This window comes from Lissotriton helveticus, chromosome 11, assembly GCF_964261635.1.
Source record: "Lissotriton helveticus chromosome 11, aLisHel1.1, whole genome shotgun sequence".
Classification (NCBI taxonomy): domain Eukaryota; kingdom Metazoa; phylum Chordata; class Amphibia; order Caudata; family Salamandridae; genus Lissotriton; species Lissotriton helveticus.
This window is the reverse complement of record NC_136072.1, coordinates 1,146,405,204-1,146,431,616: the sequence shown is the minus strand read 5'-3', so window position 1 is coordinate 1,146,431,616 and position 26,413 is coordinate 1,146,405,204. Positions and strand designations below refer to the sequence as shown.

Sequence of the window (26,413 nt, the reverse complement as noted above, 5' to 3'; positions counted from 1 at the left end):
CAGTACAGGTTGCTGTTCAGAGACACCCAGAAAACTCAGTCTCAGGACTGGTCTGACTTTGTTGATTGTGCCACTAAGGCTTTGGAAGGCTGGCTACTGGGTAGCAAGGTTACTGACTTCACAGGATTGTATAATCTTATTATGAGAGAGCAAGTCTTAAATAATTGTCAGAACCAGTTATTACACCAGCACCTGGTAGACTCTGATCTGACCTCTCCACAAGAATTGGGTAAGAGGGCAGACAAATGGGTCAGAACCAGGATTAGGCCCAAGAACCAAGGTGGTGACCAGAAAAAGGAATCAACCAAGCCTCAAGAGAAGGGTGGGAATAAATCTACAGATCAAACCACATCAGGGCCCCAAAAATCCTCTGAGGGGGGTGGGTCCCAGAATCCTTCCAACAACCAGAAGAAACCTTATTGTTATCCCTGTAAACAGGTGGGTCATTTAAAAACTGACAGCAGTTGCCCAAAGAATAACAATAAGGAAAACATACCCCCAAGTAACATTCCCAAACCTCCTGTTACTACTAGTAGTAATCCCCCAGGTGGTGGGAGTGCCCCCAAGAATTTGGGTGCATTTACTTTGGGAGTTCCTGGGGACTCTGGCCTAACCAGGTCCCCAAACTTAGATACTCTTGTCTGTGAGACTGGCATGGGGTTTGCCAACTTCACCACTTGTCCCAACACTTTGGACAAGTACAGACAGGAGCCCCTCATCAATGGTATAAAAGTTGAGGCCTATAGAGATACAGGGGCTAGCATCACTATGGTGACTGAGAGTCTAGTCCCCTCAAGGCAACTTTTACCTGGTGCCACATACCAGGTGGTAAACATTGATGGAGTGAAGAAAACTCATCCCATGGCAGTAGTAAATCTCAGCTGGGGAAGTGTCACTGGCCCCAAGAGAGTGGCAGTGACATCCAACTTGCCTGTAGATTGCCTACTGGGGAATGATTTAGAGACCTCAGCCTGGGCTGAGGTAGAGCAAGAAACCCATTCTAGAATGGTAAACCCCCATGGTAAGGTTAGTGGGGCAGTGTTAGCCACAGCCCCAGTCCAAGATGTCCTCACTGAACAGGTCAGGAGGGTTGTGCCAGTCACAACCCAATCTCAGACAACTTCCTTCCCAGAACAGGTTGTCAAGGCTGTCATGGTAACAGCCCACACCCAAACTGAGCCCCCTCCTGAAAAGGTTGGGAGAGTTGTGATGGCCACAGCTCAAACTCAGACAGATGATAGTGTTGTGAAGCCTGAAACTATGGATCACTCCACTCAGACAGAGAGCATTGAGGAGGAAGAGAAATCTCCCTCCCACCAGACTTTAGGAAAAGATCAGCCTCCCCAGGGAACTGATCTGACCCCTTGTGAAGAAACTGCCACAGAGGTAGTCAGGCCTAGCCTGGCAGAACCCCTGATGTCAGTGGACCCTTCCAAGGTGGGACCCAGTCTGGAGCAGGTAACCTGCCCCTCTCTACCCTGCCTCAGTCAGCCCAGGGCTGTGGAGGTCAGGGAGGCCAGTGGTGGACCCCAAGGGGCCCCCTGTCCAAAAGAATTTCCCAATCAGCAGATCAAGGGCACTGAAGCTAGTAGTCCTAGCCAAGTGAAAATAAAACAAACTCCTGAGGGATCCCCCTTAAATTTAGTTAGGGACCTCCCACAGATGGACACTGTTGGACACAGCCAAACTTGGGACCTGAGGGCCCCAGACCTGACCTGTCCCTCCTGTAAGCCAAACAGAGGGACCCAACCTCCAGCTGTAGGTAGCCAGAGGTTGACCCTGAGAGCCCAAAACAACTCAGTCTTGGAAAGAAAGGCCTCTATGGTGGATAGTGATTGGAGGAAGCTGAGCCCAAAATTAGTGGAGCCTCACTTCAGTACTCCATTTCAGCACCAGCCTTTTACTTTGCCAAAACACACCACAGGTAGAGATTCCCTATGGTGGAGACCCTCAGACACCCTTAGGGTGAGGGATTGCTTAGTGGACCATGAGATAGGGGGTAACCATGCCAGTGCTGTTACTTCCTTATATGGCCACTCAGGCAATATAGGCTTACCTGGCAAGGCTAGCCTTATCTCCTTTCGTTTGGGGGGGGGTTATGTAGGAAGGTAGATCCCTGACTATGGTTGCCCCCAACTTTTTGCCTGGTGTTTTGCTGGTTTTCTGACTTAGTTGACCTGGGGCCCTGCTATTCAGGACCCCAGGCCTACTGCTCTCTCTGTAAAATGGATTCCATGTACCTTAGGTACATATCTAAATTGGATACTGAGTCACCTTATCAGTCCCTGTACAGTGTACCTTAGGTACCCAGGGCATAGGTGTACCCAGGGCCTACCAGGGGCTGCAGCATGTATTATGCCACCCCTGGCTGGCCATCCAAATCTGACACAACTGGCTGCTTGACAGCTGGGGCAAGGTGGTGTAATCACCCTTTGCTTTAGATATAGTATACCTATATCTAACCCTAAAAATGGACACACAGATCTCCTATCAGTCACTCCTATGGCAGGCCTTAACAATCCTGAAGGCAGAGTGCTTGGAATCGTGTGAGATGGTGCTCTGGCATGAGCTGAGCCTGTCTACGGCTTTCGGGATCCATCCCTTAGCCGTTTCCATGATATCGCATACCATATACTCTTAAGTGCATTATAATCCTCGCGGTTATATGCCAACTCTGGTATCGCTTTATCAAAACATGTCGAGTAAGGTGTCATACGAATTGGAATACTAACCCCTCGCCAATTCTGGCGACGGGGTTAGCATTCCACCCTTCTAGAGGGACACGACATGTATGTAACCCCTAACCCCGGTTAAAGTCAAACCGAGCCTCAGCTCCACAAAATGGATGCTGCCACCGAGACACAAGTCTGCCCTCCTGCTGCTGGGAGTCCTCCCAGAGCAGGAGATAAGGACAAAGGGTTTCCTGCCAGGGGCGGTGCCAGCACCGTCCCAGACAGGGTTTTGTGTATTGTAGGTAGGCAGGGCTTAGAGGAAGGTGACTGCACGTGGCACCCCGGTGCTCACTGTGCATAGGCTGGCTGGAACCAGTTCCAGGGTCACTCCAGACCCTGTGCTGGGGAAAAGCCCGCCAAGGAAGTGGGTGTAACCATCCCCCTCCTAGTCCCACCCCTAGGGCAGGACTTAGTCGCGTGCCAGCCCCTTTTTACAGGATAAAGGTAGGAACTGGCCCCCTTCCAAATCAGATCATCTTTGAATCCTGAAACTACTTTCCACGAAAGGAACTCAAGACTTCTTCCTAAGATTTCTCCCTTGTGACTAAGGAGTAGTCACCCTGCATCCGCAGGCACCATCTTAAGAACACTGCGGTCTGCTGCAAGTCTCTCCTCCGGATCAAGACTGCCCAGCTCGACGAGAACCGGCTTCCCTGGCACCTCTGACCTCTACCTGCATCATCAGTCACGCTGAGATTCGTGGGTGTGACGAGACCTCGAGGGACCGGCCATCTTCAAGACTGCACGACTTCTTTCCAGCAAGCCCGCCGAGTAATTTCCTGGTGAGTGCTTTGGGGTCCAAGAAGCCCCGACCCTGAGCAGCTCCAGCACCGAAGTGCAGCCTCCCAGCATCGCCACGATCTGCGTGGGGCCCTTCTGCTTTTTGCTGCTCACCGCGTTGTTTGGCTACTAGCCCGCTGGCTTGTGGCCTTCTGAACGACGCCCGACGACATTTCTGCTGCTGGTCTGGTTGCTCCAGGCTGGCCCTTGCTCCCTTCCAAAAGAGGAGCACCCCGGACCCTCCTGGTCCACTCAAGACGCCATTTTGAGTCCACCGCGTGGGCTTGAATTAGCCAAGGCTTGTTGCCCAATCCTGGGTAACTTCGACGCCGACAGCTTCATCCATCGTGGGACAGCCCGCCTCTCCATCCTGGTCGCCAACAACGCCTCCTGGTCCGTGAGATCTGCAGAGCCAGCGTCGCCCACTCACCTAGTCGAGGTGACTTCGCCCGGTGCCATCCTGGTGCCCACTTAATCACTGGCTAGTGATTCAAGAACTTGGTCCCCTCTGCTTTCAGGTTTCTTCTTCCTTGATCCAGGCTTGGATCCAACGAACTTTCCTTCACTGGTCGCCTGCCAGCAACTTCCTTCTTCCAGGCTCCTGGTCCGGCAACGAGATCCCCGACGTCTTTTCAGACCTATGCAGCTGCAGCCCCTGGGCTAGGTAACTTCGGCACTTCGGTGTCCCAGCATAGCCTCACTATCCTAGGGTCAGGATCCACTGTCGTTTTCTTCCTACCAGGTCGGGTTCGCCCGTGAACACTAACTTTGCCTTTACTAGCCTCCATAGACTTTGTCCCGCATCCCGCGTGAGAGTGCACACTCTGCACCCGAGTCCCCTAGGTCTCCTAGAAGTAATCTAACGATTCCCTAGTTAAGTCCTAGCGATTCCAAAGCCTATTAGTACTGTTCTTACCTGCTAGTAATTTCGCATTCCACCTTTAGAATATATGGTTTTTCGTGCCCCTCGGGCATTTGTTTATAACGTGCTAACTTAAGTATTTTCGTAAGAGTTTTTGTTGTGTGCCTAGCGCCCTGTCCTCATAAAGAGTACAGGGTTGTTGTGATTCTAATAAATACACTGTTTATTTTCATAACACTTGTGTGGTGTCCTTTCACTGGGTGTTCAAGGGGTAATGTGATGGTAAAACAGCTGGCTTAACACGCCCTCTAGAGTCTTAGCCTTAGACTGCTCGTATCCATGCTACTAGGATAGCTGGTCTATAAGGTTGACTTACAACCAATCATCAATAAGGGTTGTTTGGACTGATATATAGTGATCACTAGAATAGTGAACACTGCACATCAGGCCAACTTCTCACACAAATACACAATGATAGGGTTGTGATGAGGACTGACCCACACTTCATGCCGAAGGTGGTGTCCAAATTCCACATGAACCAGTCTATACAGATACCGATTTTTTTCCAAAAACCAACAACTAGCGCAGAGCGAGCTCTGCACACCCTGGACGCCAGAAGGGCAGTCATGCACTACATTGAGAGGGCGAAGGGACACAGGAAAACAAAACAGTTCTTCGTGTCATTCGCCAACAGTTTCATGGGAAAGGCAGTAACCAAAAAGACTATTGCACGATGGATCGCACAGACAATTCAACTCTGCCACAAACGTGCAGGACAAGAACTAGCAGAGGGGACACGTGCCCACTCCACTAGGAAAAAGGGTGCTACAATAGCCTTCCTGGCTAACACACCCATACAGGACATATGCCTGGCGGCAACATGGGCTTCGGTGCACACGTTCACGAAGCACTACTGTGTGGATATACAGATGAACAAGGAGGCACAAGTCGGACAAAAGGTGCTCCAGCACATATTCAATAACCAACGCTCATCTTCCACCCAGCCGCCACAGAGATGAGAAACCGCTACAAAATCTATGCACGGCATAGTGAATCCAGAAAGATTCACGCTGCAAAACTAATAGTTTTCTTACATGTCGGTGTAGTTTTGCAGCTTGAAGATCTTTCTGGATTCACTAGCGAACCCACCCTCCTCCGCCAGAAAGATGAGGCTGGAGAGAGAAGAGGTGGTTACAAAAAAAAAAAAAGACTTTTGAAGTACAAGCGGTAAAATATCACCTAAATAGAACATTGCCATTACTTCGGAAACGAAAGCAACACGGAAAAAAAGAACCCGAAGATGGCGCCCAAGAATGGGAGCTTCCGCAGGAAGCATGCCGACGTCACCGGAAATGCACCCGAGGAGGTGTGACGCCAACGCCCACCTGGGCTCCGAAAAAAAGAAAAAAAACAAAGAAAAGACTACGAATCCGGACCCAACCACAAGACCGCGGAATAATGCACAGCATAGTTGTGAGAAGTTGGCCTGATGTGCAGTGCTCACTATTCTAGTGATCACTATATATCAGTCCAAACAACCCTTATTGATGATTGGTTGTAAGTCAACCTTGTAGACCAGCTATCCTAGTAGCATGGATACGAGCAGTCTAAGGCTAAGACTCTAGAGGGCGTGTTAAGCCAGCTGTTTTACCATCACATTACCCCTTGAACACCCAGTGAAAGGACACCACACAAGTGTTATGAAAATAAACAGTGTATTTATTAGAATCACAACAACCCTGTACTCTTTATGAGGACAGGGTGCTAGGCACACAACAAAACTCTTACGAAAATACTTAAGTTAGCACGTTATACACAAATGCCCGAGGGGCACGAAAAACCATATACTTAAAAAGTGGAATGCGAAATTACTAGCAGGTAAGTACAGTACTAATAGGCTTTGGAATCGCTAGGACTTAACTAGGGAATCGTTAGATTACTTCTAGGAGACCTAGGGGACTCGGGTGCAGAGTGTGCACTCTCACGCGGGATGCGGGACAAAGTCTATGGAGGCTAGTAAAGGCAAAGTTAGTGTTCACGGGCGAACCCGACCTGGTAGGAAGAAAACGACAGTGGATCCTGACCCTAGGATAGTGAGGCTATGCTGGGACACCGAAGTGCCGAAGTTACCTAGCCCAGGGGCTGCAGCTGCATAGGTCTGAAAAGACGTCGGGGATCTCGTTGCCGGACCAGGAGCCTGGAAGGAAGAAGTTGCTGGCAGGCGACCAGTGAAGAAAAGTTCGATGGATCCAAGCCTGGATCAAGGAAGAAGAAAACCTGAAAGCAGAGGGGACCAAGTTCTTGAATCACTAGCCAGTGATTAAGTGGGCACCAGGATGGCACCGGGCGAAGTCACCGCAGTCAGGTGAGTGGGCGCTGCTGGGCTCTGCAGTCTCTCGGACCAGGAGGCGTTGTCGGCGACCAGGATGGAGGTGCGAGCTGTCCCACGAAGGTTCTTGCTGTCGACGTCGCTGGACCCAGGATTGGGCAACAAGTCTTGGCAAATGCAAGGCCCACGCGGTGGACCTAAAATGGCGTCTTGGGTGGACCAGGAGGGTCCAGGGTACTTCTCCGATGGAGGGAAGCAAGGGCCAGTCTGGAGCAACCAGACCAGCAACAGAAATGTCGTCGGGCGTCGTCAGGAAGGCCACAAGCCAGCGGGCTAGTAGCCAAACAACGCGGTGAGCAGCAAAAAGCAGAAGGGCCCCACGCAGATCGTGGAGATGCTGGGGGGCTGCTCTTCGGTGCTGGAGCTGCTCAGGGTGGGGGCTTCTCGGACCCCAAAGCACTCACCAGGAATTCACTCGGCGGGCTTGCTGGAAAGAAGTCGTGCAGTCTTGAAGATGGCCGGTCCCTCGAGGTCTCGTCACACCCACGAATCTCAGCGTGACTGATGATGCAGGTAGAGGTCAGAGGTGCCAGGGAAGCCGGTTCTCGTCGAGCTGGGCAGTCGGATTCCGGAGGAAGGACTTGCAGCAGACCGCAGTGTTCTTTAGATGGTGCCTGCGGATGCAGGGTGACTACTCCTTAGTCACAAGGGAGAAATCTTAGGAAGAAGTCTTGAGTTCCTTTCGTGGAAAGTAGTTTCAGGATTCAAAGATGATCTGATTTGGAAGGGGGCCAGTTCCTACCTTTATCCTGTAAAAAGGGGCTGGCACGCGACTAAGTCCTGCCCTAGGGGTGGGACTGGGAGGGGGGTGGTTACACCCACTTCCTTGGCGGGCTTTTCCCCAGCACAGGGTCTGGAGTGACCCTGGAACTGGTTTCAGCCAGCCTATGCACAGTGAGCACCGGGGTGCCACGTGCAGTCACCTTCCTCTAAAGCCCTGCCTACCTACAATACACAAAACCCTGTCTGGGACGGTGCTGGCATCGCCCCTGGCAGGAAACCCTTTGTCCTTATCTCCTGCTCTGGGAGGACTCCCAGCAGCAGGAGGGCAGACTTGTGTCTCGGTGGCAGCATCCATTTTGTGGATGCTAAGGCTCTGTCTGACTTTAACCGGGGTTAGGGGTTACATACATGTCGTGTCCCTCTAGAAGGGTGGAATGCTAACCCCGTCGCCAGAATTGGCGAGGGGTTAGTATTCCAATTCGTATGACACCTTACTCGACATGTTTTGATAAAGCGATACCAGAGTTGGCACATAACCGCGAGGATTATAATGCACTTAGGAGTATATGGTATGCGATATCATGGAAACGGCTAAGGGATGGATCCCGAAAGCCGCAGACAGGCTCAGCTCATGCCAGAGCACCATCTCACACGATTCCAAGCACTCTGCCTTCAGGATTGTTAAGGCCTGCCATAGGAGTGACTGATAGGAGATCTGTGTGTCCATTTTAGGGTTAGATATAGGTATACTATATCTAAAGCAAAGGGTGAGTACACCACCTTGCCCCAGCTGTCGTGCAGCCAGTTGTGTCAGTTTTAGTTAGTCAATCCAGGGGTGGCACAATACATGCTTCAGCCCCTGGGAGACTTCTGGGTGCACCTCAGCCCTGGGTACAGGGACTTGGAGAGGGCCCAGTGCCAATTCAGTACCTGAGTACAATTTGGATAGAGAGAACAGCTAGGCTGTGGGTCTGATTAGCAGGCCCACAGCCAGGGGAAGTCGTAAACCAGTGCAGCAAAAAGCAAAAAATCTGGGTGATCATAGGATTGCAGACCCTACTCTCCTACAATAGTGAATCCAGAAAGATCTTCAAGCTGCAAAACTACACCGACAGGTAAGAAAACTATTCGATCTTCGACGTCCAACAGAGAATGCGCACACAGGGGGCCCCCTGAGCGCAGCAATGGACAAAACACCTTTTAAATTCTGCCGTAACTGCCACCACAAATACGTGCAGAAGGACCAGCACCCGGTCTGCAACCTCTGCTTACCGGTCGACCACGAGAGCAAGGATTGCAACTCCTGATCCACCTTCACCCCGAAGACACTCTGGGTTAGAGAGACAGAGGAGAGCCTACTACACCATGCAAGTCAAAGGCCAACCTCCGTTGCTTCGGGACCTGGGCCTCTCCAGCGACGAAGAGGACAACATCGCCGAGGGTCCAGATGACTACACGGTCGTAGAGACCGATAAGAAGGCATCTAAAGAGGTAGGAGAGACGTCGACCCCTAAACCCCCGACAGACTCTCAAAAGCCCGAGTAGGACTCTCGAAAAACAGAGTCTAAGTCCTCGAAGGGAGCACGGGCGCCGAAAACCTCATCAGCCGCAGCTGCATCCAAGAACAAACAGCCCAGCGGATCCTTCCAGAAGGACTCCCAGGCGGCGAAGACCCGGGAAAAGCCAAGGTCTTCAAAACACGTCCCCGAAAAGGACCGCTCGACTTCGAAGGAGAAGGACCCGAAGGTCGCTGCACCGTCGACAACTAAGTCGAAGAGATCAGCCGAAACGCTTGACGGCGAGCATGCCGCCGAGATGGTGAGGAAAAAGAGAAGGCGGAAGGCCGAAATGGAGAACATCCTGCAAAGGAAGGGAGAGTTCGACGAGAAAATGAAAAGGTTCACGATTCCGTTGAAACCGCCGACGACGATCGTCGAAAATAGAAGAGCAAGAGGAGTTCGACGTCGAAGGGCCGCCGAAAACTCCCGAGCCCCAGGAACACCTAGAGGAAGAGGGCCTATACTATGAGGAAGAAGGCGACGATGACCAGCGAATGAGTTTCGGCTCGGCATCCTCAATGGCACAGGACCTGGAATGACAGACCTAGACTCCGAAAACCCGGAAGAGCCCGTGGAGACTTATCCTTCGAGGCCTTCGCCACCAGATGACATTGGGGCCTATAACATGGTCATGAAGAACGCGGCAGCGACTTATGGAGTCAAACTGGAGGAGGAAAAACCAAAGGCATGTTTCCTCTTAGAGACCCTGCTCCCCACTCAAACAAAGAGTCCGTACCTCCCCATGCTTCCAAGTGTCATGGACCAAGGGAGGGAGGCGTTCAAAGATCCAGCGACCTGCAGGTCTGTCACACCTAGGACAGAGAAAAAATACAAACACTCCTCTCAGGATCCTCCCTACATCCAGGGATCGTTCACGGCGGACTCCATTATTGCGGCAACAGCCAGGAACAGGGCAAACGTCTCAACAACATCGGGCCCACCACCAGAGAAACAGAGTAGGAGAATGGACCTAACTGGGAGAAAAATGGAGAGAAATGCAGCGGTACACTGCGAACTCCAATGCCCTACTGAACCGACACCTGTACCAGCATTGGGACGAGATGGGGCAACTGCTCAAGCCCTCCCCGAGGAATACCAGCAAAGGGCATCACACCTGGTGGAGGAAGGAAAAAAAATATAGCAAATGCTTGCCTGAAAACGGCCTTCGATGGGGCTAACACATCCAGCAGACTGATGATGATAGGAATCACAGAAAGAAGGCAGATCTGGCTTAGGATCTCAGGCTTCAAGCCGGAATTACAGAGCAACATTCTGAGCACTCCCTTCAATGGAGAGACACTGTTCGGGCACCGGATGGATGAGAAACTCACCCAGCTCGAGAAAGAAAATGAAACCGCAAGGTCCATGAGGGGCTTACAATTCAGAGGGATGAGAAGGGGTACCCCGACACGGAGACCAAACGGAAGGGGAGGAAACCAGCCGGGAACGTCACACCAGACATTCCAGCAGGCACACCAGGGCGACAATCAATCGCAGCAGGGGCAGCAAAAGCAAACCTGGCAGTACCAGCCTCTGGGCCAGTCCTTTTGCGGGAGAGCAAATGGGCGAGGGCAAACCAGAAGAGGGGGCCAAAAACCCACCTCAAAGTGACTCCGTCACGCAAAGCTGTCCCACCCACACGACCCCTCAGAGGGTGGCGCACAACAAGGCCAAAAAGAGGGGGTTACACAGACCAAACATCGACGAACATGTAACACCAGTAGGAGACAGGCTAAGACACTTCTTCCAGGAGTGGAAAAAGATAACTACAGACAAATGGATACTCGACCTCATACAGTTCGGATACTGCATAGAACTGGAAAAGAAACCACCAAACAGAAAAAGAACGAGCGCTACTCCTAGAGGAATCACAAGAACTCTTCCGAAAGGGGGCCATCGAACCAGTTCCATTCAGAGAAAGGAACAAGAGAGTGTACTCAAACTATTTCCTAGTTCCAAAAGTGGACGAAACACTAAGACCCATGCTGGATCTAAGGTTCCTAAACAAATGCATAAAGTCACAAAAGTTCAAAATGACATCCCTACATGAGGTCATTCCTCAGATAAGGTCCGAAGACTTCATGTCCACCATAGACCTCAAAGATGCCTACCTGCACATTCCCATGAACAGGCAGCACAAACATCTACTAAGATTTACCATCAACAAAGAACGCTACCAGTTCACAGCCCTAGCCGCCGGACTAAAGTCCACACCAAGGGTGTTCACCAAATGTCTCGCAGCTGTGGCAGCGTACCTGCACAGGGAAGAGATTCATGTAAACCCTTACCTCGACGACTGGCTAATAAAAGCACGTTCACACAGGACATGCAAGGAACACGCACAGCGGGTCACAGGGACACTGACAGACCTGGGATTCTCCATACACTAGGAGAAGTCCTCAATGGAACCAGAGCAAGTGAAGATCTTCCTGGGGGCACAGATCAACACCATACAGCGCAAAGTGTTCCCCAGCGACAAGAGAACACTGGCCCTGCTGAAGGAGACCCGCCACTACTGGAAGGAGCGAGCTCTGACAGTGAGGACAGTGAGCAATGTCATGGGGATGATGGCGTCCTGCATACACCTGGTCCCCAATATACGGCTCCACATGAGACAATTCCAGGAATGACTGCAGCGACCATGTTCACAAGCTCCAGGAAGTTGGGAAGATCTAGTGGTTGTAACGCACGCAGTGCAGGAGGAGATTACGTGGTGGAACAGGGAGAACATAACAAATGGGAATCCTTTAACATCACCAACCCCAATGGTGACCATCACCACAGACTCATCCCAGATGGGATGGGGAGCACACTTGAACAAACTCAAAGTGAGGGGTCTGTGGACTCCAGCAGATGTGGTCAGACACATCAACTACCTGGAACTGAAGACAGTGTTCCTCGCCCTGAAGGCATTCCAGAAACAACTGTACAACCAAAGAGTGTTGATACAAACAGACAACACAACAACGATGTTCTACATCAACAAACAGGGAGGAACAAAATCAGTTGCACTATCCAACCTAGCACAGGAAATATGGAGATGGACCATCCCACTCAAAATAGACGTGCTAGCCATACACCTCCCAGGGAAGGACAAAGTGGAAGCAGACTACTTCAGCATCCCACAAGTGGGAGCTCAATGCACAGGAAACGGAAAGGCTATTCAGGAGGTAAGGAACACCGACGATAGACCTATTTGCAACACATCAGAATGCAAAATGCCGATACTTCGCACCCAGGCAACCAGGGGAACGATCCCAGGGGAATGCCCTATGGATAAGCTGGTCAAAAACATTTGCCCACGATTTTCCCCCGATACCGCTGATGCACCAGGTATTCAACAATTGCAGAACCAGCAACATGACACTGATCCTGGTGGCACCACAGTGGGCAAGGCATACCTGGTACTCACAAATCGAAATGGCACAGGGACCACCCCACAAGTTCGGGAAAAGAAAAGACTTACACTCCATGCAAAACGGAGAAGTACTACACCCAGAGCCAGAGAGCCTCAGCCTAGCGGCATGGCTCCTGAAGACATAGTTTGCACACCTAAGGTTACCTGAGAGCACCCTGCGGGTGCTACGGGAGAAAAGGAGACCTACCACACAAAGGTGCTATGTGGTAAAATGGAAAAGGTTCACACAATGGTGCAGCAAGAAGAAACTACACAAGAAGATGACAAGGGAATCAACGGTGATAAGATTTCTGTAGTAGGGGATCTCTGTGTATAGTCATAATCTAGTGAATAGTCCCGCTCATGTGCGTGGACCCCGGCAATCAAAAAATAATCTCTTAAACTGTCAAACTGCAGAACTGCAATACAGTTAAGAGATAATTTAAAGACAAATAATGCAGCCTATATCCACAGGCTACACTGTCCAGTACTTCAACTAGAAATTCCACCCAAAAATCCACAAACAGCAAAGCCTGTCCAGATTTCCCTTGCTTTAACAGCAAAATCCCTCTGGAATGATGGAGAGGAAGACATGGACAGACGAGCCCCATAGGCTGCCATTATGTGGCTTAAATAGGATACTGTGCCTTTAAGAGAACCTTCCAGAACTTTCTCCCAGAATGCATAGCAGGTCCCACTTACTTTCAGTTCTTTTTTCCGGCTCCTGCTAACAGGACCCTGGTGCATTGAGCTCTCCCTTTTTCAAGGGTTTATTGGATTTGTGCACTTTTTTGACTTAAAAGTGTTTTCTGTTGTTAATACTTGGTGTTTTTCTTCATTCCTGGGTGTTTGTTCAGGCTTTTAGGGATCTAAAATGCCTGCTCTATTTGACAAGTGCCCTGCATGTGGAAGGAAGAAGGCCAAGTCGGACTCCCACGACGTCTGCATTCTCTGCCTCCCTGAAGAACATGTTCCTGAAGGCTGTGACATTTGTCAGACCTTTTCAACAAGGACCCTGAGGGAAAGGCTGAAGATTAGGCTCCAAGGCCTAGAGGAGAGACAACTGCAGGTGGGTGTGGGCAGGCTGGGAAGGCTCCCTCTGCCCCTGCTGAGGCCTCTGGGGGGGCTCCCCAGAGGCAGGAAGACCAGCAAACGATCCCGGTCTCCGTCGATGTCGATTGCATCGACGACGACGTCGAGAGGGATGACGACGGTGTGTTCCCCATCTCCCCGGGGCTCCGGGTCGAGACAGCGCGGAAAGTCGATGTCGAAAGGCCTGGGCAGGCTGCCGTCGAAGTCACCGTCGACTTCGTCGCCGTCGTCGAGCCATCGACGTCGAAGGAGGACCAGTAGGCATTGGCGCTCGCCGCCGAGGCGACACCGCCGTTCGCCGTCGAGTGGACGTTCGACGTCGAGGACTGCGAGGAAGCGGACTGCGAGGGACAGTCGACGCTCGTCGTCGAGAGCTGACCGCTCGTCGTCGAGGTGGCGGCGCTCGGCGTCGAAGAAGAAACACTCGACGTCGAGGAGACGGCGTTCGACGCCTGAGTCGCGGGGTCGACGTTCGACGTCAGATAAATGATGCTAGACGTCGAGGAGGAAGAGATCGGCGTCTCGTAGCAGTTCTGTCTCCCCAAAACGGCGCAGAAGGAGTTCTGGCGCCAGAAGTCAGACGGGGTCTGGTGAAGGACGCCGGAGACGGCGCTCACGTTCTGGAGGGGCTGGTTCGCAGTCCCCTCCTCCTTTGAAGTCACCGGGCTCAGTGTACTCGGTGGTTTATACACCACCTCGGCCTAAATCGCCTCCCCCTCTACCTAAGGAGGATCCGCCCGTTAAGCCCCCGCTACCACCTCTGCCACCGCCGGGGCTTCCACCTCTTCCACCGCGTGGGCCTAGGCCTCGGTCGGAGATTCCTCCGGTCCCTCCGCCGAGGTCGACGTCCCTACCTACCTACACCTCCGAAGGGGACACCAAGACCTAGAACCCAGAAGAAACCACGGAAGACGCGTCCTCGGAAACCTGCGGAGCGTCCACGTTCTGGGAGGTCGCGATCCCATTCCAGGAGGAGAGAAAGATCGCGCCACCGGTCTTCCACACGGTCGAGACGGCGCCACAGGAGGCACAGGTCTCGTTCCCATACAAGATCCTCGGGGACCAGGGACTATTCTCCGACGTTGTCGGAATCGCCAGAGACAAGGGTTTCACCGATTGACGATCTGGTGTCCTTTCAGGAAGTCCTTTTGAGGGGTGCAGCGAAGCTGGGCATCTCGTTGACGGTGCCCACGCCCAAGACGTCGGTGATCTTTGAGACGCTGCACCAAAAACATCTATCCCGACCATTGCTACCACTGGTGCCGGGTCTGGAAGAACCGGCCATGGACCTCTTACTCACCCCAGCGGTGACCAAGGCGGCTCCCTCGAGGCTACAGAAGAAGTACCGGGCTCCCGACTCGGATCCGGCCTTCCTGAGGATGGACCCTCCTCCGGATTCTGTGATCGTGACGGCTGCGCGCAAACAGCATGCCACCACTCCATCGTCCACAGTTCCGCCAGATTAAGAAACCAGGTGGCTGGATTCCTCTGGAAGGAAGGTTTGTGGGACTTCGGCGACGTCTATGAAGGCGGCGAGTGCCACGGCCCTGTTGGGACGATATGATCGAGCCCTCTGGGAATCCCTCCAGCAGTTTGTGGAACATCTGCCGCGTGACGGAGAGGATTTCCAGGAAGTTCTGAGCGAGGGGATGTTGGTGGCGCCGATTCTTCCCTGCTGGCGGCACATGGTTTCTGCCATGGGATTAACCAGCAAAGACACGCCTGGCTCCGCCTTACGTCATTAAAACCTGACGCACGACAAAGGGTTGCCAACCTCCCATTCTCTGGCGAAACCCTGTTTGGGAAACATGCGGATGACGAAATGGCCCGCATGAAGGCGGAGGCTGAGACGCTCATGGCTGTGGGTTTGGAAAAACCCAAGGAGAGTAAGAAGTCGTACCGCCCGTTCCAGAGACGGTTTGGTGGACAGGGCAGAGGGCGTGGCCAGTCTTCAGGTCAACAACAGCAGCAGCAACAACAGCAGCAGTTCAGAAGACCGTTCCAAAAGCGCCAGAGGGGCAGAGGTGGCCACCAGTCGGCTACAGCGACTAAAGGCCCCCCTGTGTCCATGACTGTCCTAATCTCGTCGGTGGCCTTAATCAGTGCCGTTTCCGTGCTATGCTCTGATCTGAACCCAAACTGTGCCTCATCCAATAAGTCATGCTCTAGTAGATACGTGGTCAGTTGGATATTCATAACCTTTTCTACCAGTTTAGCTAATACTGGGAGACGCAAGATGGGTCTGTAATTCCCTGGATCCAGAGCATCAAGATTAGCTTTTTAGGTCAAGCGTAGCGAACGGACCTCGTGTATACTTTAGTATACTTTTAGTATTTGTAAATGGGGGGGTGCGCGCGCTGGGACAGGGAGGTGCACGCGCTTTCAGTCTCGGATGTTGGATTTGACCTCGTGAGCGCGCATGTGTGCGAGCGTGACTCTGCCATGCACTTAGGAAAACGAAATCTAAGAGCCGCGCGACGTGAGCTGTCTACGGTAGAAGCTCTCGCGCGCGGCTCTTAGGTTTCGTTTTCACTGGTTTGTTTTCCTGCATAGAGAGTACAGTCCTCTTTCACCGCTCACTCCAGGCAGCTGCCTCTCCCCTCTCGCTCCGGAACAGCGCAGCCCGGCCAAGGCACCACGAGCACAACGGCAGCCGGGTAATGCTTGTTTTATTTTGTAGGTTACCACTGGCGCCAACGTGGGGATTACACGTACAAATCTTTACTTAAAGCACAGTGGTGTGTGCCTTTAAAGATCGCCTTTAATAATGTTGCCGCGCGTGCCTAAACGTGAAGGAGCTACTATTAAATCGCCGGGGGCTGTGGGGCTTCTCCTTTCACCCAGTGACCCGCTCTGGCTTTCACACGGCCCGTGAAGAAGCTACCATTTATTCATCGGGGCTGTGGGGCTTCTCCTTTCACCCAGTGACCTGCTCCTAATTAGCAACAATGCCGGGCGCTTTGTTTTTTTTTTCCCGCATACTAAATAATGTTGCTGCGCGTGCCTACATGTTACATAATGTGTACAATAATATTGAAGTGTACTATATTCCCTTGAGAGATATTTTAGTATCTCGCATCTTTGATAGCATACAAAATAATTAACTCACGCCACGATTTGCACCTGAAACTACACCAGTTGGAAAGTCGAGCCGGAAGCCAAAGTCGACCGTAAGCGGAGGCAGGCTACGGAGTTGCTGCTCCCGCTTCCTATCCTGGAGTGAGGTATAATCTAAAAGTTGATAATGCTGCCTAATAAAAATATACTTTTACGCTACTTAGCGTACCGCACGTTCATGATGACATTTATTCTAAACAGACTGCCACACTGCAGTCTCTTCTCACTGTACTGCGTTGTTTTCCGCGTTGTTCAGACGCACTAACCCCCTTTTGTGTCCTGGGGTGACAGGTGAGCCACTACGGTGTTGGTCGGACCTGCTTGAAAACAACTACTCGCTCCGAGCACAGGTGTCATTGCTAATATTTTTGATGCTTTCCTCGTCTTCATTGCTTGATTTTGCACACAAAAAATTGTTACTTGTAGTCATTGGAATGTCACACATAATTACACTGAAATTAGGAATATGTGACAATGGCAATCGGAAACCTTGGCAGCTGTGAGTCACTAGTGCACCGCATCCACCACCACATCCACCACCACATCCACTACCACTTCCACCACCACATCCACCACCACATCCACCACCACATCCACCACCACATCCACCACCACTTCCACCACCACTTCCACCGCCACTTCCACCGCCACTTCCACCGCCACTTCCACCGCCACTTCCACCGCCACTTCCACCGCCACTTCCACCGCCACTTCCACCGCCACATCCACCGCCACATCCACCGCCACATCCACCGCACCCACCACCACATCCACCACACCCACCACCACTACATCCACCACACCCACCACCACCCCATCCACCACATCCACCACCACCCCATCCACCACATCCACCACCACTACATCCACCACCACCCCATCCACCACATCCACCCCATCCACCACATCCACCACATCCACCACCACTACATCCACCACATCCACCACCACTACATCCACCACATCCACCATCACCACCACATCCACCATCACATCCACCATCACCTCCACCATCACCTCCACATCCACCATGACATCCACCACCATCACATCCACCACCATCACATCCACCACCACCCCATCCACCACCTCCACCACCACCACCGCATCCTCCACCACCACCGCATCCACCATCACCACCGCATCCACCATCACCACCGCATCCACCATCACCACCGCATCCACCATCACCACATCCACCGCATCCACCACCACGACATCCACCGCATCCACCACCGCATCCACCACCACATCCACCATCACCACCACATCCACCATCACCTCCACCATCACCTCCACATCCACCATCACCTCCACATCCACCATGACATCCACCGCCACATCCACCACCACCACCACCACATCCACCACCACCACATCCACCACATCCACATCCACCATCACCACATCCACCACCACACCCACCACCACCATCACCACCACATGCACCACCACCACATCCACCGCATCACCACATCCACCACCGCATCCACCACCGCATCCACCACCGCATCCACCACCACACCCACCACCACACCCACCACCACTACAGCCACCACCACTCCATCCACCACCAGCACCGCATCCACCATCACCACATCCACCACCAGCACCGCATCCACCATCACCACATCCACCGCATCCACCACAACCACATCCACCGTATCCACCACAACCGCATCCACCACCGCATCCACCACCACATCCACCATCACCACCACCTCCACCATCACCTCCACCATCACCTCCACATCCACCATGACATCCACCACCACATCCACCACCACATCCACCACCACATCCACCACCACATCCACCACCACATCCACCACCACATCCACCACCACATCCACCACCACATCCACCACCACATCCACCACCACATCCACCACCATCACATCCACCACCATCACATCCACCACCATCACATCCACCACCATCACATCCACCACCATCACATCTACCACCATCACATCACCACCATCACATCCACCACCATATCCACCACCACCACCACCACCACATCCACCGCCACATCCACATCCACCACATGCACCACCACCACATGCACCACCACCACATGCACCACCACCACATCCACCACCGCATCCACCACCGCATCCACCACCGCATCCACCACCGCATCCACCACCGCATCCACCACCACATCCACCACCACATCCACCACCGCATCCACCACCGCATCCACCACCGCATCCACCACCGCATCCACGACCAACACATCCACCGCATCCACCACCGCATCCACCACCGCATCCACCACCGCATCCACCACCGCATCCACCACCGCATCCACCACCGCATCCACCACCGCATCCACCACCGCATCCACCACCGCATCCACCACCGCATCCACCACCGCATCCACCACCGCATCCACCACCACATCCACCACCACATCCACCACCACCACATCCACCACCACCACATCCACCACCACAACATCCACCATCACCACCACATCCACCATCACCACCACATCCACCATCACCACCACATCCACCATCACCACCACATCCACCATCACCACCACATCCACCATCACCACCACATCCACCATCACCACCACATCCACCATCACCACCACATCCACCATCACCACCACATCCACCGCCACACATCCACCGCCACATCCACCGCCACATCCACCGCCACATCCACCGCCACATCCACCACACCCACCACCACCACCATTTCTTTTCTGAATTCAGTGGGTCCTTGGTATTTCAAGTGCACACTTATTCACTGCCCTGGATAAGGTCTCACAACTTTATCACTCTTTGTGCTATTCTACTCTTACAACTTTTTAAAAGCCGTAGTTCTTGAGGTTTAGTGCAGTCAATGTCGAATCAGTGTCAAATTCATGTTGATGTGCTAACTTCACCACCACCTAGACAGTATATAGGACAAAACTAAGGAACAACTGTTACTACGTCATAATGCAAATGGGTTCCATCCTTGTAATCCACCCAGATTTTTTGCTTTCACCAGGTTTTTGGAAAGTTATTTACAAAAGTTTAAGCTATTGCCATTATAAATTACAATAACTTTCATTTAAGTATGAATTATTAAGCCATTGTTATTTGTAATATCAATACATCGAAGTCACGTAAATACAACACATATTGCATTACAAATGCTATAGGTGTCACAGTTGCGAAAGTTAAAACTATTGGCATTGTAAATGACAAAGCTATTAATTTAGCTATTTTCAAAACCAAAAACATAAAAAAAAGATTTGTGATTTACAATACCAATAGCTCAAACTTTCCTAATGCGAGACGTATTGCATTGCAAATGCTTGTTTTTAAAAAGGGGCAGAATTGAGGCTCTTCCAAATCAAAGGAAAAGTACCTTCTGTAAACATAGAGTAAAAAATGGAACTTAACCTCAACCCAAGTACCGCCAGGGCTTTTTTTAAATATCAATGGTGGCAGCGGATCGTAAGGGGAACCTGATCTTATTTTAGAGATTAGGTTGTTATCTCCGCTACTGTTACTTCTCTAAATTCCGCAAAAATTGGGTCGTTAGGACATAATACCGTTGATGTATTGTCCTTACCTAGATTTGGGTGTACCCCATTATCAAAGGTGGTAAAAATGTGCTCAACTTTATTTTGAAAATGCTGGGCTAGATGGTTGCAAAAAGCCGGCGAGTGGTTACTCCTTTCTCTAACTGGGGGCATAGACAGTGGTCACCACTCAAAAGTTCTTTGGAGGAGTTTTGAGCCTCCTTAATTTCCTTTTGAGAAGTAAGTAGCTTTTTCCGATGCTAACAATTTTTTATAGCCCGCTATTAGTAGTTTGTATTTCCTCCAATTCTTGTTCACTATAATTGCTTCTCCAGCAACGCTCCGGTCTTCGACACTATTGTTTTTTTTGTCTAAGAGTGTCGGTGAACCAGGGAGCGAAAGGAGTATTCCTATAACTTTTAGACTTTTTAAGGGGAGTTAATGCATTGGCCGTCTTCGTGAGCCATTCATTGAAATGAGCAGAGGCTAATTCTTGTGGACCCTTTGTCGATGTTTGGATAAGCTGATCGATAAGCTGATTGATAAGCTGGTTGCTGTCAACCTGTTTCCAGTTTCGATATAATCCTGTTGATTTATTAGGTTGGCTGGGCTGGACCTTGACTGGGTTCTCAAGCTCAAATATGATGGCACTATGATCAGTCTAGCACTGTGGTTGAATTTTCTTAACCCCAAGTGCTTTATGGTTAGAGCAAATCCCATCCAGCGTATGGCCGACCTGATGAGTGGGGCCTTTGATTTAGTCCAGCAAGTGTCATAGTATCGATAAGCGTAATGGTATTAACATCTGTATCTACTTCAAGATGATAATTAAAATCCCCAAGTATAGTAAAGTTATTTTCTAGCTCACAGGTTTCCAACAGTGTATTAAAAGAGGCAAGGAACACATTTTTTTTTCCCTGGGGGACGATAGATTAGTATTCCTTTAAAAGGATATAATTGGCAATTTTAAAAATAAATTACAATAGCTCTCAGTTTGTCGAGGGAATAGCCTCAAATGCCCCTGTGTAAGTGTCTTGCTATGACAGCAAGACCGTCACCCTGTTTGTGCTTCCTGTCATGTCTGAAGACTGAATAGCCTAGAGGTACCACCGAGCAAAAGTCTGGCCCTGAAGCCTGATCAGCCCCGTTTTCAGTAACAAAGAACAGATCTAGGCCCTGAGCATCGATTAGCTCGGAGAGGTCTAGTTTGTTTGTGCACTGATCTGATATTTAAAAGTGCGCCTCGGGTATTTGTTTGTTCTTGGGATTATTGCTCCTAAGCGGCCCATTACTCCAATGCATATTTTCTGTGGGAAGGCTGTGGTTTACTTTAAAACCACAATTATTGCCTTTCATATGCCCAATTGTGTTTAAGCCTTTACCCAGGATATGAGTGCAGCTTTCATTTATATTTGGTGGAGATTGATTTAATCTTTTTAAATCATGGCTTGTATGTCTGAGTCGGGCAGCATTTCTGGCACTCAGCGCGGACGGGCGCAGACGGGCTTGCCTTTGGCGTGCCGGCAGGTTAAGTAGGGAAGGAAAACCACTAGCCCGCTAACCCCCTGAACCGGAAGGGAGTATGGCCTTTAGGGGAGGGGTTATGTCTCTCCGCAAAAACGGCACGAAAAGCCGCGGTGGACCGGAGACGCACCCAGAAGGGAGCTGAGGTCAAAAGGAATCAGCAGCACGGCGAGTCAAAATGGCAGAAAAAAAACTTACGTTTAGCTTTTGCTACCATGATAAAAACACAGGATAAAAACACTACAACTATGTGCAGTGGCAACAGTATCCCCCTTCACCGTGAACGAACTGACCCTCAGTTTAGTTAGCCTACAATGTCTAAGAATGGACTTTGACACTGTAGGGGTACAGGGCTCATGCACCTGTACCCTCACCACTGGTATAGTGCACCCAGCTAGAGGGGTGACTGATCTATTCCAGGGCAGTGGGTTGTAGGCATGGCACAACGGGGTGTGTGTCATGTTGACTCTTCACTTTGTTCTGCACCAAAACCAGCAGCCTGCAAGTCAGTGTGAGTGTGAAGGTACAGGACCTCTAAGGGTGGCACAATAAGTGCTGCCGCCCTTAGACGCTTTCTCTGGTCACAGTGCCCTGGGTACCTGTGGTACCATTTACCAGGGGCTGACCTGTGGCCAGAGATGCCAATTGGGTTTAGGCTTCAATGCAGTTTTAGGGAAAGAACATATGCCTTGGGTACCTGATTAGCATCGGCCCAGGGCACACTCCGTCAAAGCACATCAGCAGTTCAGCAAAAGGTGGGGGCAACCATTCAGAAAGAGGGCACTTTCTCACAGGTATGACTTTTCAGAAGTTGCCAGCTTTGTGTTGGCACACTTAAGAACTCTGGGACAGGATTATGCCCACTTCCCACAGGAAGTGGTCATACATGGGGCATAGTGACCCCCTGGGTACGTAGCCCATTGGCTACTACTCTGCACTCTCCTAACACCCATAAATTTAGTATTTAGGTGCGTTCCTGGCATCAGAAAATCCAATCCTGCTGACCTGAAAGACGAAGGATGAGGAGACTTGCATCCTACAGAAACTGAAGATCCAGCAACAGACTTGGAGCCAACCCTGCTGGCTGACCTCACCAATCACAGCTGCAGGACAAGTCACACTTTGGTGCAGAGTCCCCAAAGCCCTGGCAATCTGCCAGAACTTCACCCAGGAAGCTAGACTTCTCAAGAAGTAGCTGACCTGCATGCCTGCATTCCTGCAGGCCTCCAAAGACCCCCTCGAAGGACTTTGTGACTGTAGAAACCAGACGCCTGAAGACACCACTGGACCTGTCGCACCAAGCCAGAGTTTAAGTTTGCCACCAGTCTCATCGTGGCCCTCCAAAGACAGTTCACCGTGAGTTCGCCCCCCAGTAAATTCTCTGGTGTTGTCTCAGCCTCTGCACGCAGTCCCCCCTCACCCGCGACTGCTGCTGGTTAGAAAACCCGACACCTACCTCTGAACCTGTTGCCCCTGGACCATGGAGAAGAGGACCAAAGGTGTCCCGATCATTGTGAGGCCTAAGCACCCCTGTCTGTTCCACCGACTGGTCTCCTAGTACGAGCCTGCAGCCCCTTAATGCGAAGACCGATCCCCATAGAGTAACATTGGGCACCTGGCGCTGTTTGACACTTCTGCACCCAGCCGCCCTAGTGCCTCTGGTGGTGTTCTGCTTGTGCTCCCACCCCTCACCTTAACTCCTGGGGATTGGTTCCATAGTCGCTGTACCATTCATGAATGCCGCATTGACTTTTCCTCCCATTGGATAACATTGCAGCTTCTAAAAATTGAACTGAAAATAATTTAAATCGAAGAACATACTCTATACAATATATCTCATTTTGATATATTCTATAAAGAGCCAGCTTCCTACAACATCGCTGACTAGTATTCCCAGTCTTTTGCCACCTCATCTGTCTCTAATAGAGGTTTGATTTAACCTGCATGATCAGTGACTGCCATCTTTCTGTATACCAAAAGGCAGTTTGTGGTGAAGGATTGGTATTACAGTTGTTAAAAAGACATGATTGTAAATAGCAAAGCATTTTCTTCCTTAACTGATTGATTTTATACAGTAATTACGGAGATCCCGATATTTTATTAAAAGACAAAAGAATCTGATGCATGTATTGCCAATGAACTATTTTATTGGTCAGAATAATTGAAGTATAAAATATTAAAGTGAAGTTGACTTAAAACCTGTTTGAACAGTTTACCATCACTTCAGGCGGTCAGTTCAACATCTTGGTTGAACATAGTATTGAAAAACGTGGCTTAAACTTTTCTGCATTTCACATTTGCTAAATCTCCATTCATCCATGTATATGGCACACAGTCAAATGCCCCAAAATAAGTATTGCCTCAATGCCATCCCACTCTGGCTATGCATTTTAGGAGCAGCTGTCCTTGATATCCCACTCTGCTACAACTCCTCTTTGCAGAGAAAGCTACTTGTCTGTCAAGTTATTCTTCCCCCCATTGACCTCACCTGCCAAATCTTTCCCAAATGCTGTTTGTTGTTCTGAGGTACATATGGATGCTGCTATAACTATTACTGTCAAGCTTAGCTGCTTCCTACCCACATTATTTCTTCTGAGCAATTTTCTCAACCCTGACTCCTTAGGCTGCCTGTGTATTTTTTCACAACTTTGCAAAGAACAGCCACTGTGGCAAAACGTCATTGATTCATTCTGGGCAGTTCCTATTGAACTTTGTTTTAGTTCAGATTTGTTGGTTTAGTTGAGAACAGCATTTGAAATCTAAAATTTGTATGTAAGAGTGACGTTTAAGCCTGTACTGTCTACACGGCTCAGTTCTTCAATGCGCGAGTGCCCATTGCTTGATTTAATATTTGTTTTCTAGCACTATTAAGTTGAATATATTCTTAATTTAACTTCCTTAGTCTGTTTTTGAAGATGTTTTACATCATTTGCTGTGAAGGTAACAGTTTAAATTACATTTCATAAATTTCAATCGATCATTTGACAGCAAAGCTTTTCCGAACCTATGAATAATTGCACATTGAAGACCTTGCTTCTCCCTTTTTTTATAGTTCCCAGCATTTGGCAGGCATTTTGATTGTCAATACAGGTTTCTTGACTATATATAATGCATTAAGTTTCTTTCAATTCATGTAAAATGTATTTGTATTATCAATTTGTGTAACTGCAATAAACCCTCTTAAGTTGAGGAAGTTAATTGATTGTTTTTTCCCTCCAATATGAACTTCATTTCCTGTACAAATTATTTTAAAGCACGAGCAACGCTGGAAATACTTATTCCAGACTTCATCAAACAGACCGCTGACGATCGTCCCAGAGACCGTAACGAGCTTGGGGTTTGTATATATAAATATATATGTTTTTATGGGGTTGGGGATGTTAATTTGTGCTTCCTGGCATAACCATGCATATTTAGTTTTTGTAATTAATTTCTTGAAAAATGTTAACACGACTTTGGGCACTTAAAATTATCATTGTTTTCTTTTTGTATTTTTTGCGCTATGTTAATCACACCTTAAATACATTTTTGGTTGTGTTGTACCATTGGTAAATGCTGTGGAAAATTAAGGTAAAATAAAATTATCAAATGTTAAACGTGGAAGCAATGAGTCCTCAAATTTCCCTGAAATTTCCTTTCATACTAGGTCATATCTAATCCATGGATGAGTAAGGCTTGTGCATTTTATTCCCTAGCGGAGGAAACAAAACCTATTCCAAATATGAGCACACAGTATCTTGTAGAATCTATGTTACACTACATGAGCGCTTCCCTACAGATTGGCATGCTTGCTCTCTAGAGGCTGCTTTGCTGGCAGTAGGGAGCAGAGAAGATGAATGAATCTATAGCGATCCTGCTACTGAGCCCTGTGAGAAAGTGCCATCTTTCTTGCATTGGCATTCCCCCACTTTTTGCTGAATTGCTGATGTGCTTTGACTGTGCCCTGGGCGCCTGCCAACCAGGTGCCCAGGGCCTGTGTTCCTTCCCTAAAACTGTGTTGAAACTAAAACCCAATTGTCATCTCTGGCCACCTGTCAGCCCCTAGTAAATGGTACCCAGGGCATGGTGACCAGAGAAGACCCCTAAGGGCTGCAGCACTTGTTGTGCCACCCATAGGGGCCCTGTGCTCTGACGCTCACTTTTGCAGCGTGAATCTTTCTGGATTCACTATGCTGTGCATATTCCGCAATCTGGTGGTTGGGTCCGGAATCGTAGTCTTTTTTTTCTCTTTTTTTTTTTTTTTTTTTTTTTTTTGTCGTAGCCCAGGTGGGCGTCGACGTCCCACCATTTGGTGTACCTTCGGTGACGTCGGCGTGCTTCCGGCGAAAGCTACCACCCTTGGGCGCCATCTTCAGATTCTTTTTTCCGCCGTTGGGTCTGGATCGTCGCGTGAAGCTCCAGACGTTGTGGAGGAGGAAAGAAGAAAATACAGCAAATATTCACAGGTGAAGACCTGAGAACATCGACAGAAGAGAACCTTTAGAGAGGAGACGACTAAGAAAGGAGAGAACTTCGAAATCTTCGACGTCCTTGAAGGAATGCGCACACAGGGGGCCCCCTGAGCGCAGGGATGTACAAGACGCCGTTTAAATTCTGCAAGAACTGCCACCACAAGTTCGCACAGAAGGACCAGCACCCAGTCTGCAACCTCTGCCTGCCAATCGACCACGAGAGCAGAGACTGCAACGCCTGCTCCGTCTTCAAGC

At 50.2% G+C, this 26,413-nt stretch overlaps 1 protein-coding gene across 1 annotated transcript in view; it reads left to right on the top strand.

Annotated features, from left to right (window-relative positions):
* Positions 1–26,413, top strand: part of DGCR8 (DGCR8 microprocessor complex subunit) — a 256,117-nt gene that overhangs the window by 146,646 nt on the left and 83,058 nt on the right. The window contains exon 10 of the mRNA XM_078667925.1: positions 24,962–25,044. Within this exon, the coding sequence (XP_078524051.1) occupies positions 24,962–25,044 (83 nt within the window). The remainder of the gene's footprint in view (positions 1–24,961; positions 25,045–26,413) is intronic.